Below are 17,520 nucleotides of genomic sequence, written 5' to 3' on the forward strand. Positions count from 1 at the left end.
TCAGTCCTAGACAGGCTGAGCCCAAGCTACTTAGGTCAGGGTCAGCCTAGGTCCCATGAGGAGACTATGACTCAACCAAAAGAGGGAATAACAAACAAACAAATATTCTGTTTCACCTACCACACTTAAGAATTTTCCCCTCATGATCTCCACAGTTACTTTAGCTCCAACCATCACGGTGACATTTTATCTACTTAAAAAGGGAAAACAAAACAAACAAACAAAACAAAACAAAAAAACTGGCTAGCTTTCCTAGATCAATCCTCTCTCTCTCCCCCCTCACCCCCCCCTTCTCTTTCTCTTTCTCCATTTAAACCTCTTGCCCATAGTTCAACCATCTGGCCATAACTGATTGCCCAGCTTAAAACAAATGGGGGCTCAATTATTATTATAAAAGAGAGGAAGAATGGCCATGAAGGATTCAAGTTGGTGCCCAGTTCTGTACCCAAGGTAGTTCTATGCTCAGAGCAGCATTAGACAGAGAAGGCAGTTACATGAGGCTCCAGGGTGGTATCCAGGGAGTGCCAGGAAAAGAGATGTCATCATACAGTTATCTGAGACCCATGGGCCCATAACTTGAAGCTTTGGCAGTAAAGGTTCTCATCACTGGACCATCAGTTTCCCTGCCCAACAGAAGAACTGCTGTCTGCAGCTGTGGTCATCCAACAGGAAACCTGAGAACCTCTCCCTAGAGTCATGGACATTGCTGAAGAGAGCTCTCAATTGTCCTTTCATACAATGTGAATGGAAACTGTGGTTCTCAGCCTCATACGCCTCTGTGCTGCCTCATACGCCTCTTTAGAACCTTGATTCATGACCCAGCATTCACCCCATGAGCCTCATTGTGGCCTGAGGATTGGGCTTCATTAAGGGACAATTGAACCAACAGCTCCCAAATAAAGTCACATGTATTATCAGCCTGAGAGCCTGAGAAGAGGAAAATACACAGAACCCAGATGGGTTCCTGAGAACTCAGTGAAAGAGAAATGGTACATTTAAGACACATCCATTAAGTGGACATTCACAGAGAACAAATAAACCAAAAAAAAAAAAAAAAGACATGGAATGGATGACATCATGAGACATTCACAAAGCCAGAATGAGCACCAGGGTCCCCTCATGCCACCTCTAGTCCACAGTTTTGACCTCTATGATTTACTATAGTATAAAAGTATTAAACTGGGGCTGTGGAGATGCCTCAGTGGTGCTTGTCATCCAAGCAGGATGACCTCACATAAAGCCCAGCACGGTAGTACATGTCTATAATCCCAGAATATCTACTGCAAAGTAGGAGGTAGAGACAGGAGAAGCTTTAAGGTCAGTTAGCCTGGTAAAAACAGTGACAAACAAGAGACATCCTCCCACCCCCACAGCATCTCAAACAAGGTGGAAGGCCAAAACCAACACAAAGGAGGTCAGCAGATTTCCACATGCATGCCATAGCACATACACAGCCACATTCTCACATGTGAATAGATCTCTCTCTGTCATACACACACACACACACACACACACACAGAGAGAGAGAGAGAGAGAGAGAGAGAGAGAGAGAGACAGAGACAGAGACAGAGACAGAGACAGAGACAGAGAGACAGAGAGAAGCAGAGAAGAGAGACAGAAGAGAGAATTTGATCTACAAAAGGAATAACCTATGTCTTAAATTGAGGGTTATTCTGAATGGCATAAAGAAATTGAGTGCTACCCTCTTCTATCATGGCTGGCACACGAAGTATCTTTTCACCCCATATATCTTTTCTTTATGTGGTCACTTTTGTTGTCAAATTGCCCTGGAGTTTATTTTGCTTAAGCGATCTCTGCTTGGAAATAATCCAAGTCCAACAGATTACCTCATGGTGGGACTTCTTTAACTCATTTTACCCAAGAAATTTTTAGATGTCCAAAGGGATCTAGTACATAAAATAGGCATATAAACTGAACAACTGCTTCCAATAAATCATAAAGAAATCTACTTAAAATATCATTAGCATATGTGTCATTTTACCATTTGTTAATGACGTAAGCAAATTGGCATACTAGTGACTTTTCAGAGTCTCTTGATACTTTTAATCTTATAGTTGTCCATGGTGAGAATACTGAGTCACGTGAACATGTAGCACAACATGGCAGTTGTATGTTTAGGACCGTTTCTGAAATTATTGGAAATTCTTCCCAGACTACAAGTCAAATTTTACTGCAAAAATGGTGTGTGTGTTTGAGTGCGTGCGTGCGTGCATGTGTGCGGTGCGTGCGTGCGTGAGTGTGTGTGTGTGTGTGTGTGTGTGTGTGTGTGTGTGTGTGTGTGTGTGTGTGTGAAGTCCAAAATTTTGGACGAGCCTGCTCCAGGTGGATGCTGTACTGTAGCTCTAGAACCCCCTTGAGTAGTCTTATAAATGGAGATAAACTGAGTCTTATTTCTGACCTTTCCAAGGAAGTCCCCAGCGATCGGCATGCTTGCTGCAGTTTGTGAGGGTCTGCTCTACTGTCTCTGGCATTGTTCTGGGGTCCTAGAATTGCTCAGATACTTGCAGAGTAGATTGATCGCTTCCCTTTGGATGAGCCAAAACTTCAAACAGAAGCATCGCCTTTGGTCTTCAAGGACTAAATAAACACAACAGAAGGAATATTTCTTTGGCCTGAGAACACAGGGTAAAAAGCACTGGGAAACAGCTCCTCCCACACATTCAGCCTTCACACACAGACTTCAAGGAGGGGAGAGGGTGACGGTCTGTGAAGACTGAGTTAAATACTAGCAAATTCACAGACTTAACAGTCGTGCCGAGCTGTCTACCAGATGGGAAGTCTTGCAGGAAAAAAAGACGCTAATGACCACGGGAAGAGCTGCTTCCCAAGCAGGGGCTGCATCAAAAGCAAGACACAATTGCCTGAAGAGGTCTCACGTACCTTGGAGGGAAAACAATAACTCTAGCAAAACCCTGAGGTATGCTGGCCATGTGAAAGATGGAAACGAACTCAGCCTAAACTTGCCTTTCTTCCTCTTTAAACATGGCAATGGATGCAAAGTCTGCACATTGCATCCATATAGGGCAATGTACACAAACCTATTGGCGGGCTCAGGAATAGAAATTATATTGGGGGATAATCTTGCATGAGGATTATAGGGAATGTATGGCTCACCATCACTACAGAAGTAGAATATACATTTCCTGTCTATTTGCTTTAAGGAAGTCCAGATGACTGGCTTCTTCCTCCTCCTCTGCTTCCTCGTCTTCCTCCTGACCCTCCTCCTTTTTCAGAAAACCCATGTTGTTGACAAAAATAATGACATCTGAAACTAGCTAAACTAGTTTGCAAGGAACAGAAACTCCCGGCGACCAGCAGCCCTGTAAGCCTGTCGTTGTACATCACCGTGTTTCTTCAACAGTCCATGGATCCTGCTGGGAAGGGCTGCAAGGATGTTTCTAGAGCACCATAGTAGCTTAGTGATTGTGTTAAAGTATTCAGAGACGTTCTAAATCCAACTGTAATAAGGACAAAACTCCTGGGTTCCAATGGGCTCATGTCCTACATAATCACAGGACTTCATTTCAAACAGGCCCTACCTCTGCTGCCCAGATCCCAACCTCTTTTAAAGACTCAAATTGAGATTACAAAATAGTGTCCAGGTCCCACTTTCTATCCAAGCTCTGGACGTGATGACAGTGCTGTGAAATTGTTTATTGGTCACAAATCCAGAGAAGAGCAGTATGTGAATTCCAATAGTGTTCAATCTTTTTTTTTTTTCCCAAGGAAAAACACATTTAAAAGTCTGCCCCAGGATATAAGCCTGATGCTGATGAGGAACCTGGTAAACATATTAATACCACCTTAAAAATATGACTTGTGTCATAGAACCATCTTGGCAATTAGGTATGGCAGTGCAGAGTAAAGAACTAAAAGCCAATTATAGGTCCCCTGGCTCTGAAGAAACTTCATAAAAAATTAATGCTGAGTGAAATAGAAACCATCTGAACTTCAGCTGGCAAGCACGTGGGACGCACTGTGACAGCCAAGGTCCAGAAACAAAGAACATTTTCCGTTATCGTTTGTTAGGCTGGCAAGGCTTAGCTTCTGATTGTGCTGAAAAGCATTTTCAGAATAGGGATATGTCACGAAATGAGAATGGAAGTGAGGTTGGCAGTTGACTGTTGTATTGGGAACAAACGAGTGTTCTTAAGGACTCTGGATGGCAGAGGTGGCCCAGAGGATGTGAGCAAAAGTCTATAAGGACAGGACAAGGCTTGTGGGTGGGAGAATTGAAGGTTGGGAACTCTTGGATTTAAAATCAATCTTTGTCTTCCTCTCTGTTAAACTTGAGAGCTAACTGTAACCAGGAAAGGACAACAATCTCTCACAGGTCCCTGTGACCAAGCATCGTGTGTTAGTCATCTTTCCATCACCTTGACAAAACACTTGACCTTCACAACTTGAAAAGGTGAAAGCTTGACTTTGGCTTGTGGTTTCAGAGGATTAAAAACCACTAACAGCCAGTTGATTTGTGATGGAGCCTGGAGTGATGACAGGACCCACTCATCTCATGGCAGCTAGGAAGCAAAGAGAAAGAGAAGATGGAACTTGGATCCTCATATCCCTTCAAAGACACAGCCCCATGTGACTTAATGTCTTTTCACTAGGTCTCATCCCCTAAAGGTCCCATTACCTTCACAAAAATCCCTTAGCATTCAGACATTGGAGAAGTATTTAAGATCCAAAACACTTCAGTCTCCTCCCTGTGCAGCAGAAACATGATAAGGGGTCTTAGTGAGATTTAAGCAGAAGGCAGGAAAGTGTTTTGTAGTAGGGTGCAAGATACTGGGCATCTGGGGTACTGTTACTTTATAATACATCATGACTGTTTTCTAGAATCAAATTAAAGACTAGAAGGTCTCTCTTTGTGTCTCTGTCTGTCTCTGTCTCTGTCTCTAGTAACAGTACTTGAAAAGCACGGTTTAAGTGAAACAAAATAATTCTGATTTCTTTCCTTTTCTTGAGTTTGCTCACCTCTGTGATATGCATTATGTATACAATCTTAGCGCTTGTCGGCTTCATATCTGTAACTGTCCTCCAATAAAAAGTATTCCTAAAAATTGTGTCTGTACCACAGTCATTTTTCTTGCCATCCCCTAAAATTGCAGAGTAACAACTCTTTCCATAGCATCTGCATGATAAGAAGTCTTATAACTCATCTGAAGGTGATTTAAAGGACAGTGAAATATGATTATGTTCCCTAGCACACCCCTCCCAACATCATGACCTCTCTTGATAACCCACTAAATCTACTTGGTGCTCTGTGTAATTATAAACATGTATGTTTATATGCATATAATTTATCTTATGGAATACCTACATGAAGAAAGGGTTATCTGTATGAAAATTAAAATGTATGGTATAAGACAGGCAGGTAGACAGATCTAGATAGATCTAGATCCATAGATAGATGATAGATAATGATAGATAGATGAAAGATACATACATAGATAATAATTGATAAATACATAGATGATTGATAAATAGATGGATAATGATGGATAGACAGATAGATAGATTTAAATTTAGTACTATGGGAAACTGTATCAAGTATATTGAATGGGTATCCAGAGAAATCATGCCACACTGACTCCTTGATTGATTTTATTGCTCTGATTTTGTCCATCTATGGTGAGCTTTATCTTTCTTTCCCTACAACAGTCTCTCTTGATCTGGTCTTGCCTCGTTTCTGTGCTTATGCTGCTGAACCCAACGTAGGTGGGAAGAGGAAATGGTGGGCATGGCCCAGGCTATTGGTTAGATTTACCACACCCTTAGGTAATCCTTAGACCAATACATCCAAGATCAATATCAGAAAGACAGTTTATGTTTTTGTCTCTGCAAATGTCATCAGATTAGGGATACAGAATGGGCTCCCAGGTTTGGTAAACATTTTTCATAGAAAGAAAACATGACACAGAAATGCAAAGAAACAAAGAGAAATGAGCAACCACAGCTGGGTTGTAAAATGGGCACTGGTTACCATTAGGTCAGTTGGTGGAGTGGGCATATCTTGCCGAATTTAGAATTACTATGTAGGAATAAGGCATTTGAGAAAGCATAAACCCTTACGTGCACTTGCATTTATTTAGCAATTCCTTTCATGAGGATTTCAGCCTCAGAAACCCAAGCGTAAAATGAGCAACAGACTGTTTAAGGCAGGAGAGAAAACAAAAGCCAGTCCTCCATTCGTAATTCAACAAAAGCCTTTACTTTCCATGACTAGTCAGCAACACGCTCCGCTCTCACTGATGTGAGAGATTTCATTGACTTGAATTTATTAATTAATCAACATGCATTTCCACACATACACATTATATGCCAGATTAAGTCCATAAAGAGATATTTGTCATGGGGGTGAAAGATGAACTATCTTGAAATCTAAGGAATTATGGGGGGAGACTTGTTGATTAAATTTCATAAGATTGGCTTTTAATACAGTCTCCCCTTCTGAACTGTATGCCTTCAAGGCAGACAGCATCCCTTATTCATCACACTGCCATCCAATAGAAGATGTTAGATAAATATTTATTGAATTAATGTGTTTCACTTATCATTGATGTGTAACCAAGTACCCCAAGGCTTCATGGATGAAGCAGTCATTTTACTTCACTGCTCACAGTTTTATGAATGTTTGTGTGTGGCTCAGCCAGGCAGTTTGTTTGAGCTCCATATATGCTTAGTAGGTCTCCTCTTTCTAGACATGCAGCCCCAGGGCCTCTGCTTCTCCAAGCATCCTTGGTGTTCTCCTCAAGTCAGCCAGGGTGCAAGAGTCAGCCTCGTGAAGTTTTAGGGTCATAAGATCATGACACAGAAACTGGTACAACCTTGTGCAGCTCAGGTCCTGAACTAGCCGTCATATCCATTGGTTAGGGTATAGAGCCACTGCAGGAGCGACCGCAAAAAAACAAAATAAACAAACAAAAAAGTGTGACTACCAGGAGATATAGATAACTGACCCATCGTTGGGAAATCAGCTAACACAGGGTGAACCCATGAACGTAACCACTAAAGAATCCTTCAGATATGAAGGGGAATGTTCAAGGCAAAAGGGAATACTTCATAAAGTTGTGTATCCTAGTGATGGGAGAGAAAAGATGCGTGGAAGGGGCACATGAGAGAAAACTATGGTAAAGAAGCGCAAGGCTCAGAACACTTCAGCTCCACGCAGCTTACATGAAGTTGTAGAACTAAGCTTACACATTACTAGTTCTGTTCCCCCAACTAAGAGGCTCTAATGTGCTCAGTGTCGAGGACTGTGAGAAACCAAGGACAATGAACTGTGTCTCTCATGATGGTCACAGACCCAGTTCAGCATCCAACCCCACACCATGAGTACACTTACAGATAGAAGTAGACACACATGCTAGAACCCTAACGTAGTTTCTTATATTCTTGCCCTCTCTCCTTTAGGCAAGTTATATTTTACATTGCCTGAATCTATTAATAACAAGTTAGGAATGATTTATTTGTAAGATAGATATGTGGGCAGTATTCCAGTGGATCATGATTCATGTCCCTCTGGCTTAACTAATGTGTTAGGGGCCATTTTCACCACTTACAGTTGGCTTCGTGAGGGGAGAGATGCCCTGTTCAGAAACACTCTCACCGGAAGGGCTCGGGCAGTTATGTGAAACTTCACTGCAGAAATTGCCGATCGAGCATCAAAGAATGGAGAACTCGCCGAGTTCACTGGTGGTGTCTTAACGCCTGTGCACGATTGTGCAATGGCTTTGGAAATTCATAGACTGTATCCAGAAGTTCTGCTGTCAGGAAGCCCCTGCAGAACATCACGTCCTCCCACTTCCTGCCAGGCCCTACTACAAGTTACCCTCCCAGCTTCTAGGTTTCAGTGCTTGTCTCTGCTCACGCTCCCACCCACAATAGTGCTGTAGGCCAGCTTCTGGTGTCCCCTGCCCAGCAAGAAGTGGACAGGAACCAGCTAGGCCTAGAGAAGGGAATATTATAAACTAGAAGACCCCTCAACCTGCTCCCATATGCCTCCTTGGAGAGTTTGTTGAGATGCCTGGCCAAGTTTGCACAGGGGGCCTTACCTGGGTGTGGGCTTCCAAACTAACAGTCAAGAGCTGGCCAGTCATTGTTCATCTACTCGGCATGGTTTATCTAAAACACTTCTCTGCTCCTCTCTCCAGTCAGCTTCCTTGTGAGATTCAAGAGAGAAGGCTTTTCATTTGCTTCAGGTAGAAATAGACCCATGGGGACTGTCCAATATAAAAGCACAGCAGCCCAGGATCAATCAACCCCCACTGATAATATGTGAGCTGCAGAGGAAACTCTCCAACTGACTCCTGAACAAGAAATGCCATTGATGAGGTGATTAGCAAGTTCAATAGTTGTTTACCTAATAATGGAAAAAAAGGGGGGCAATATTTACTAGAAAAAGAGAGAGTACTTCTCAGGGTGAGTGGAAGTTATTCAGTGCACAGTCATTCACCCCTGTGCAAAGGTGGATACTCTCTCTGATCTTCCGAGCTTGTGGGACATGGTGTTGTGATGACCACTTTAAACATAATACTAGATGATGTGTTCAAGGTCATGCAGAGAGTGGTTTATTTATACACCATGTTTATTGTCTGGTTTCAGTTGCGGTTTTTAGTAGCCGCTATTGTTAATTAACACATCTATATCAATGTGTGGAATTACTGTTGGGTTTCCCTTTGGTTGTTCATTTTGCTTCATGCATAACATTGTGTTTTCTTTTGTTCGATTGCTTACTTGAGATGGGGTTTCTTGTGTCTAGAGCTGCCCTTGAACTCATACACCTTCTGTCTTACCCAGTGAAGTGCTGGGAATACACTCATGATGATGCCTGGCTACGTCTCAACATTTTGCTGGCTATTGTTAAGCAGCCTTTTATTACAGTCAATAGATTCTTTCCTTCTTGTAAAGAAAGATAGCTAGGGGGTCAATGGCTCAGCAGTCTGAACATAGCCTGTAGCAGGAATGTATGAATGAAACTCACAGAAAAAGGGAAGAGAGAGATGGGGGGCAGAGTGAGAGAGAGAGAGAGAGAGAGAGAGAGAGAACGAACGAACAAGCAAGCAAACCTAGGCTACCCTTGGAGACTGGCTTCTGCCACCCAAATGTTAGAATCATATCTGTAAGCCATCATGCTCAAGTTAGAAATTTTTATGTTATGTGTATTTTACCAGAATCTAAAAGAAAGTGGTGATATCCACAATGGTTATCTGGGTCATGAGTTCTTTGTTCTCCCATTAGCCTTCAGGGTGACCTGCCATGGGGAGACAGCTCAGTCACCAGCGGGGAAGGAAGACCATCAAGACCACTGACAAAGGAAGGCCATGACTAGGGTAGCCAACACAATGAGTAGACACCCGGCATGCAGAACTGTCTCCAGCATGAATTTACTATTTCCTGAAGTGAAAAGATGGGAAAGAAATGAGGGGAGAGAAGAAAATTTTAAACAAACTTCTTGGGCCATTCATTGTCAGTGTGGGCCTTTGAAAACCTTAAGAGTGTCTTTATAAGAAAAAGTGTATGAGGAGTGTCACGTACTATACTAGCTGGTTTTGTTTGTCAACTTAACACAAACTAGAGTCATCAGAGAGGAAGTAACCTCAGCTGAGAATGCCTTCATGAGATTCAGCTGTAAGCAGTTTTCTCAATTAGTGATCAATGACGAAAGGAAGGCTTATCCCAAGCTGGGTGGTACCATTCCTGGGCTGGTGGTGTTGGGTTCTATAAAAAAGCAAGCTGAGCAAGCCTTGTGAAGCAAGCCAGTAGGTAGCACCCCTCCATGCCCTCTGCATTAGCTCCTACCTCCAGGTTCCACGCCTGCATGAGTTCCTGTCCCAACTTTCTCCAGTAATGGACAATGATCTGGAAGTATAGGTCAAATAAATTCTTTCCTCCCCAAACTTGCTTTTTTGGGTTATGGTGTTTCATCAGAGCAATCGAAGAACTATGACATTTACCTTCACCACCTGATTGCCACTGTGGCTGGAACACAGCTATAAAATTTTCACCTAACCTCACCTGATCCTCTCTGCCCTGCCACCTCCTTCTGGAGTGGAAAGTTTCCTCTGTAACTCTCCCAGCAGCAAGGGCAGTGGAGGAGTGAGGTTGTCCCAAGAGGTGGATTTTGATCTTTCATGTCAGAGGCCAGGACATCTTTGTACAAGGGCAGCTGTTATTTATAACACTCTCTCACTTTCGTCTAGAAATCCAGCTCTAACCAATGAAAGTCCTATTCAACTAGAAAAAAATAGCAGCATCCAGACATGACTTGGTTCTCTGTTTGAGATGTGAAATTTTGCATGGAAATCAAACAGTGTTTGCTGGAACATTCATTACCTGAGCAAACACAGGCCACCTCCTGTGTATTACCATTCTGGAGAAAGATGGTGGGTTCTTTAGTAAGGAAAGTGTCAATACCACAGACATGAAAAGTCAGAACTAAGGAGTTAAGTTTTTTTTTCCCTTCCCAAACACCTTGTGTTTGCTCATAAATCCCACAGGTGTCTCTGTATTGCTGATGGGAACCAGAATCCCCAAGTGATTCTATTTCTGTCTGCCCTTGGGATAGACAGGGTGGTACAAATGTAGCTTTCTTTTTGTTTCAGTAGTCAGGGCATTGGGATCATGACCCTTTGCTGTAGAAGAATGAGAAAGTACCTGGCGCACACAGGAAGAGCTATGCTTGTCTCATTGGTGGTCTCACCTGGACCCAGGGATGCCCGGAAAGTGGGTTCAAAACAGACTGAATTCAGTGACTCACTGGAGTTTCCTCTCTTTCTAGGTCACAGTTGAGATCTTAGCAGGCATCAATGTCCAGAAAGGGAGGTTGTTGCTGGCTAGCCACTGATACAAACACTGGAACTGCACTCCTGGAAGGCTTCTAAGGGATTCTCCTCACTCTATTCTATTTCCCTCTGTGATGGGTTCTGCAGAAAAGAATCCACAGTGATATCCAAACTGTCCGCCATCAATCTTTCTGGTGCTCCTCAAATGATCAGTACCACCCACTGTGACTAAACTCGACAAAATGTGTTTTTTATAAAGGCCATCTTCTTCCCAGTACAGTCTAGAACAGAGGTTCTCAACCTTCATAATGTTGTACTCCTCATGTTGTGGTGACCCTCCACAATATAATTATTTTTGTTGCTACTTTATCACTGTAATTTTGTTACTGTTATGAGTCAAAGTGTAAATATCTCTTTTTCCATAGTCTTAGGCAAACCCTGTGAAAGGGTCGTTCAACCCCCAAAGGGGTCTCGAACTCAGGTTGAGAACTGCTGGTGTAGAACCTGGTAGAGGATGCCTAATGACCAATTCCCAGTAACAATCCTGGGCAGAGAGTCCATTTATGTCTCTGGTACATACCATGACACATGTGTGGTCACAGCTCATTATTAGGAAGTCTGGCACATCCTATGTGACTTGCATGGGAGAGGACCCTTGGAACGGTCCACCTGATTTCTTGTGCACCCTTTGCTGTAATAAGTAAATCACTAGGACAACTGAGCCTATGGGAACACCGAGAGCTCATAGCATTAGAGGGTGGTCCTGGGGACCCTAACACAGGGACACAAGCCTGACACTGTTTCCTAAAACCTTTTGCCCTCTGAAGGCTAAATGATTTTCAGCTAAATTCATCAAATAGGAGCAATTTAGAGATACTGGACAGGGAGAAACAAACAAAAAGACAGACTGGATTAGTCCTGACCTCATACCCTGTTTCCAGTAATGACTGAATCTCGAGCTCCCACCAGACAGACTCCTGGGATCTAGTTCCTGCCACATAACCTCCCGCCATATGCTGACACCAACGACTTGGTTTCTAATTGTGGGTTGACTCACCTCCACTGTTTGCCCTCCCGTCTCTCCTATCACCTGTATAAACAATTCCTCTGTGTCTGGTTCTCGCTTTAAAAATACCTGATGTGGCTTTCCTTTTCCTAATTTGACTCACAAACTATAAATGTCTTCTACATGCCAAGCGAAAGGCCTCAAGAAGTGGAGGACATTATGCCATCCCTGAAGACCTCAGTGTTCACATAGACTGCTTCTGTACACATAAGATTTGCTGGCACAGCTCAATGTTCATTCTATAATGAAAAACTATTGTTCTGACTCCTAAGCCACAGAAGCATGAGGCAATGCTCTAAGTTGTTTGGGTTTCAGCCACATGCTAGGATTGATGCCTCTCATACTGGGTTATTGACTTTCTCTTGAGCACAGGAAAACCATCTCATTTATAATGTTATTAGATTGGTGGCCCAACACTATTAAACTAATGTGTACAGACACCCACTGAGCTGTGAGTTTGGTGGTGCAATGTGGTACAGTCATGATGGTTGTGAGGTGACAAGCATGTGTTGAATGCACAGCTCACTAATGTGATGTAATCTGACGTAAAATGTGTAAGCATGACCATGCTCGCCAAACTCCCACATGAGTCTACCAGACCACTGTGGTATCTTCAATCAGATCTAGCATGAAATAGATGATGGTGGACTTCATGTGGATATCTTCATCAATCTCTCTCTGGCTGGAGTCCCTGTTGTCCAATGGGATTCCAGTTAGGGAAGTGACCCTACAAGTGTCGGGAGCGTTGTCATTAGAGAAGCTCTTGCAGGACAGTTGAGTCATTGGAGCCATGATCAGGACTGTGAATGGGGACTAATTTTCTAGCAAGTAGAGAAGGCTGAGAGGAGAGAGTTTCTGGTTTGGACAACAAAGTAAAAAGTTCAATGACTGGGTTAAAGTTGATAGAGATTCAGGGCAGAAGATGGTACGGCCTGAGAGCATGGAAGATGTAGTATTCCAAAGTAAATTAGGGTCTAGATCACATCAGGTCTTTTTCTGTTGATGATCAGAATTTACTTTGGGCAAAAAATATGAATCCAGATTAGAGCCCTTCAATGCCTACTGTGACTGCATTGTGCAGAAAGAATTGGGAGGGGTAAAGGGGTAAAGAGGTGGATTCAAGACGAATTAAAAGGTAGACTAGAGGATATCTGATGAAGAATTAGATTTGAGGCTTAGAGTGGGGGTTATCTGGAATTTGTAGCAATACTCAGGGCACTGACAGTCACTGAGATGGGGAACTCTATAACACAGGTCTTCAGAGAAAATTGTATCTCATCATGTGGGCTACCACTGTAGTGTGTCAAGAGAAGGTGACCAGTAGTCAGCTAGGTGGGGGAGTCAACAGCTCTGCAGAAGACCATGGCTAGGCACCTAGATTGGGGAGGTTTCAGGAGATACATGTAGTAAAACTATCAGAGTTGCTGGGATAATCAAAGGATAGCATAATACATAGAAGGAAATGGCACAGTGTGCAGTGTCCCAGAGACCACAGAAAAGACCTTCAAGGATAGAGTGGGCAAGAGAGCTCAGCGCCTCAAAAGATTAAAAAACCTAGTCTTCTTCTTTGCCTTGAAGACAGACAATTGCTTCCTTTCAATGTGGCTTCTCTTCTTCAAAACTCAGGTTGAAATTAGGGCCTCTGTGTGATACCATTGAGAGTTGATAAGACCCTTAAGAGGTAACTATGTCTTTAAGAAAGATCAGCACAGCTCTCATGGGACTAGGTCACTATGAGGACAGTTCACTGAAAAGGAAGACTGACCTCATGTTCTCTTTTAGAATGTCTGTTTTTCCTCCTGCTTTCTGCCCCAGGAAGACACAGTGTGAGGTAGACAATGCCCTTCTGCTCAGCCTACTACACCTTGTAGTGTACAAAATAAACTTACCCCTACCCCCTAAAAAAGAGGAGAAAGCACAAGAATTTTGCTAGAAGCTAAGAATATGACAACACCATGTTCTTGGGCTTCTCAACCTGTAAAGTCATAAGTTAAAGAAAACAGTGTTTGTTTGTTTTCTTTGTAAGTGTCCCAGCTTCAGGCATTTTCTTACAGCAACACAATGCACTAAGGCAGATATCATTTCTTTGATAGTTTCAGTAGAATAATAGAGGAGAACCCAGGAGTCAGAGGCTTGGTGACAGAGGGGAGGGGAGAAAATAAAAAATGACCAGAGGGTATGAATTGAGAGAAGGCTATTTGAAATGTTGAAGGGACTCAATATGAAATTGTGTCAATGGTGACAGGAAACAGCTGTGAGGGAGCTGGAGCTTGAATCCACAGGAGGAAGAGGGGATAAGAGACACAGCAAAGCCCTTGAGAAAGTGACAGGAGACAAGGCAAATGTTTGGTTTGGACAAGAGGAGGAGGAGGACTTTTTCACTTCAAGGGTAAGAAAGAGGAGAAACTTGGTAAAATTACAGACAAGTACACAGATTTGGGACAGAGAGATGGGGTGGAGGAAAATAAGAATTCCTAACAGGATCTCTTGTCCCCCTTTGAAATGTGAAGATCTTGTGTCAAGGTCAGACATCTGGAGACAATGAGGGCACTTAGATGGATCTGTGGTTGAAATCAGTGGCACTTAAACATGTGGCAATGTCAAAACAAAGACAGGCAAAGTTTGGGTGGAAAACTTTCTCTCCTTTCTCTGTAAGTCTTGAAGGTACACTAAATGGGTTCGAGGGAAAACAAAGCATTTCTAACTTGGGTGACATGCTTGAGGGTATCTGCCCATCAGTACTGACACTGAACATCAATGTGGCTGTCCTGCAGGAAGTCCTGTGGTTTGACTGGGGCTGGGGCTGGGGCTAGGGCTGGGGCTGGGACTGGGGTTCTGTGGGGAATTTAAGGAGGCTATTTTTTTTCACAATACGGACTCATTGCTCTTGCTTTATGCATGGTCACAGCTGTCTGTGTGACTTGACTGTGGAAAGGCAGATCCTCCCTCCTGCCAACTCACCACCCATTTTCCACAAGGAAAAAAGATGACCCTTTAGCCCTTGTGACCTAGCAGGAAAACAGGAGAGAGAATGGCTAACACCCCAATGCCATGTGCCAGTTACTAGTAACAGTCAGAGAAGGGGAAAGGCTCACACTGGGGGTGGGGGTGCAGGAGATGCCAGCATGGGAACTTAGGAGCAAGTGGGGTATGGAGACAGGAAGGGGCACATACTAGAATATCAGAGTTGAGTGGCAGAAGTACATGGAAAGCCCTAGAAACAGTTCTGCCCCCTCTGCCAGCTGTCAAGAAAGGGGAGGAGAAATCCTCTGGGATGGGGAGGAGGGTGGGAGCCGTTAGGAAGTTATTTAAGAGCCAACTTTCTGGTCACTTTGCCTAAGTCCTTTTGAGGAAGTACCCAGAGGCACACGGGGAGACTACCAGAGCACCCTCTCAGGAGCACAAGCAGGTAAGAAACCCCCAGAGCAGCTCTAAGCAACCCTGCTCCAAGTTGTGGCTGTCCTCTGAACCTACATTCTGTATCTCTATAGTGTTGGAGAGGGTTCAAAGGCAGCCCCTCTCTCCAGTTCGAGCCCCTTCACCTCTTCAAGGGGAACCTTCTTTGAATTCTGCCATATTATCCTGGGAGCACAGCTGGGCTGCTAGAGACGACTCTTAAATGGGGATAGGAGTAAGGTTGCTCCTCCGAGGCAGGTCCCCTTTTCTAAGGGAAGCCAGCTGTGGAGCTGAGACTAGGTTAGAGGAGGGGGTAAGGCCACCTGGGAATGCCTGCCTTCCATCTCAACACAGGGCCTGAACTCAAGTTCCTCTCTCTTCTCTAAATCCACCAAGAGGGAGAGTTCCCCCTCCTGCACTCACCCAGTGACCTACACTTCCTTTCTTGACCAGCACCTGGAATGTTTCTCTGCTTTACTTTCTCTCTACCAGAAGGCTGTCTGACTGCCCAGCAGTGCTCTCCACATTTTGCTGCTGGCCTCTAATGACTAGTCAGGATGTCACTGCTATTTGACACCAAGGGGGTTGAGTTTTCTTGTCTTCTCTGTCACCAAACCTTTAAACTCTCCCCACATCCTAGCTAGCCAGAGATTATCTGTAAATCCTCAAAGGCTTCTATAGATACCCATTGTTGTCTCGTTTTTCCAAGAGCCCCTTTCTCCTCCAAAGACCAAATACCTTACCAAATGGTTCTGAGCTCAGTTTTGCCTCCAGTGCTTCTTTCAATTCTAGAACAGTCTAATCAAGTTGATCCCATAATAGCAGTGCTTCATCTTGCAAGGGTGTGCCTGGGTTTTGCAAACAGTCAGGTTGCCAGGAGTCACTGCTTGGTGAACCAGGTGAAGAGACAAAGTCCCCCTTCATTTTGGTCAGTTGGTCAACAAGTCCTTATTGGACCCTGAAGGTGAGGTGCATAGTATTTAGACTGGCTGGTCGCCTGCACAAACTCCAAGGGAAGAGGAAGCAGGCCAGACCAAGTTAGAGCACAGCCTACTTATAATTTCAATTGGACATAACCAAGGCCTCTCTTCCACATACCCTAGTGTATTCATGTATAACTCTTGTCAGGCTCACCCCGTTAGGGTGATTGTCACTGTGTCTAATTACCCCACTATACTGTAAGCTCTCAGGGAAGAAATGCTGTTTTCATGTGTGGTCAACCTACCTAAGTACTAAGATCATATCCCACCTCATAAGAAGATCTCAGTAAATTAAATGGCTGGTGTGACAGCTTTAAGGGACCATCCTAATCTATACATGTTTTCATGAGTCTAATCCTCACATTGACAGCTTTGGTGAGTCTCCCTGAGATGAGTGGCTTCATATACCTACAAACATAGGCTTTGCATTGTTGAGGAAAGGAAAATTATGCTGTCTGAAAGCTTTTAAGATGGTTTCTTCTTCAAGCAAACACTCTCTTGCTTTCTATACTTATTGAGAAATGGGGACTCTTCCCTGAGATTCTGAGGGGACACACTCCATCACTAGGCTGATACTTACTGCCACCTCCCAGTTATTATTTGTGTGTGGCTTACAGTGCATTGCCTGGGAGCTGCATTCCACACTTGCATCTCTGCCTCTATTTTAGAATCATGGCCATAAGGATTTCACTTCTGTCCTATGAACTCTCTTCTCCTTTCCCAAGGATCCAGTAAAGCTGAAAATGTCGGATACTCCAGCAACTACCTTTGGGGGACGGCGAGCAATCCCACCCAACAACTCTAATGCAGCAGAAGTGGACCTCCCGACTGAGGATCTGCAGGGCCTGGTGCCCAGGGGTGTCAGCCTGAAAGGTAGAGGAGCACACCACTGTGTTTAGTAGAGCTGGGCCCCCTTTCCCATGAGGAATCTGTCTGAGGACCCTCCTCCATAAAGATTTACAAAAATATGTTCCTTCACAGTCTATGGTGTCCACCCTCAGTCTTTGTTGCCCACCCAAGAAAGGTTCCAAAACCCAAGCTTTAGAAATACCAGAGAACCTGGAAGACGGGCCTAGTTTGGCCATTTACTGATCTTGTCACATAGAGAAAGCAGTTCCTCTTTCTACTTCTCAGCCATTCCTTTTACACAACGTGGTGCTGGACTCACCAAGGGCCTCTTCCACCCCTGATACTCTTTACTTTACAGAATATTTTCTTGCTAGAAGATTCCACTTCTATAATGTTGTCACTGTGTCTAATTACCTGGCTT

At 43.8% G+C, this 17,520-nt stretch overlaps 2 protein-coding genes across 2 annotated transcripts in view; one reads left to right on the plus strand and one right to left on the minus strand.

The window, feature by feature from the left end:
- The window catches only part of Tpi1l2 (triosephosphate isomerase 1 like 2), a 923,619-nt gene that overhangs the window by 698,588 nt on the left and 207,511 nt on the right, over positions 1-17,520 (minus strand). The gene's annotated exons all lie outside the window — the stretch shown is intronic.
- Positions 15,230-17,520, plus strand: part of F13a1 (coagulation factor XIII A1 chain) — a 176,764-nt gene continuing 174,473 nt past the window's right edge. Inside the window, exons 1-2 of the mRNA NM_021698.2 lie at positions 15,230-15,283; positions 16,976-17,123. Of these exons, the coding sequence (NP_067730.2) occupies positions 16,994-17,123 (130 nt within the window). The 5' untranslated portion in view covers positions 15,230-15,283; positions 16,976-16,993. The remainder of the gene's footprint in view (positions 15,284-16,975; positions 17,124-17,520) is intronic.

Source organism: Rattus norvegicus, chromosome 17, assembly GCF_036323735.1.
Source record: "Rattus norvegicus strain BN/NHsdMcwi chromosome 17, GRCr8, whole genome shotgun sequence".
Classification (NCBI taxonomy): Eukaryota; Metazoa; Chordata; class Mammalia; order Rodentia; family Muridae; genus Rattus; species Rattus norvegicus.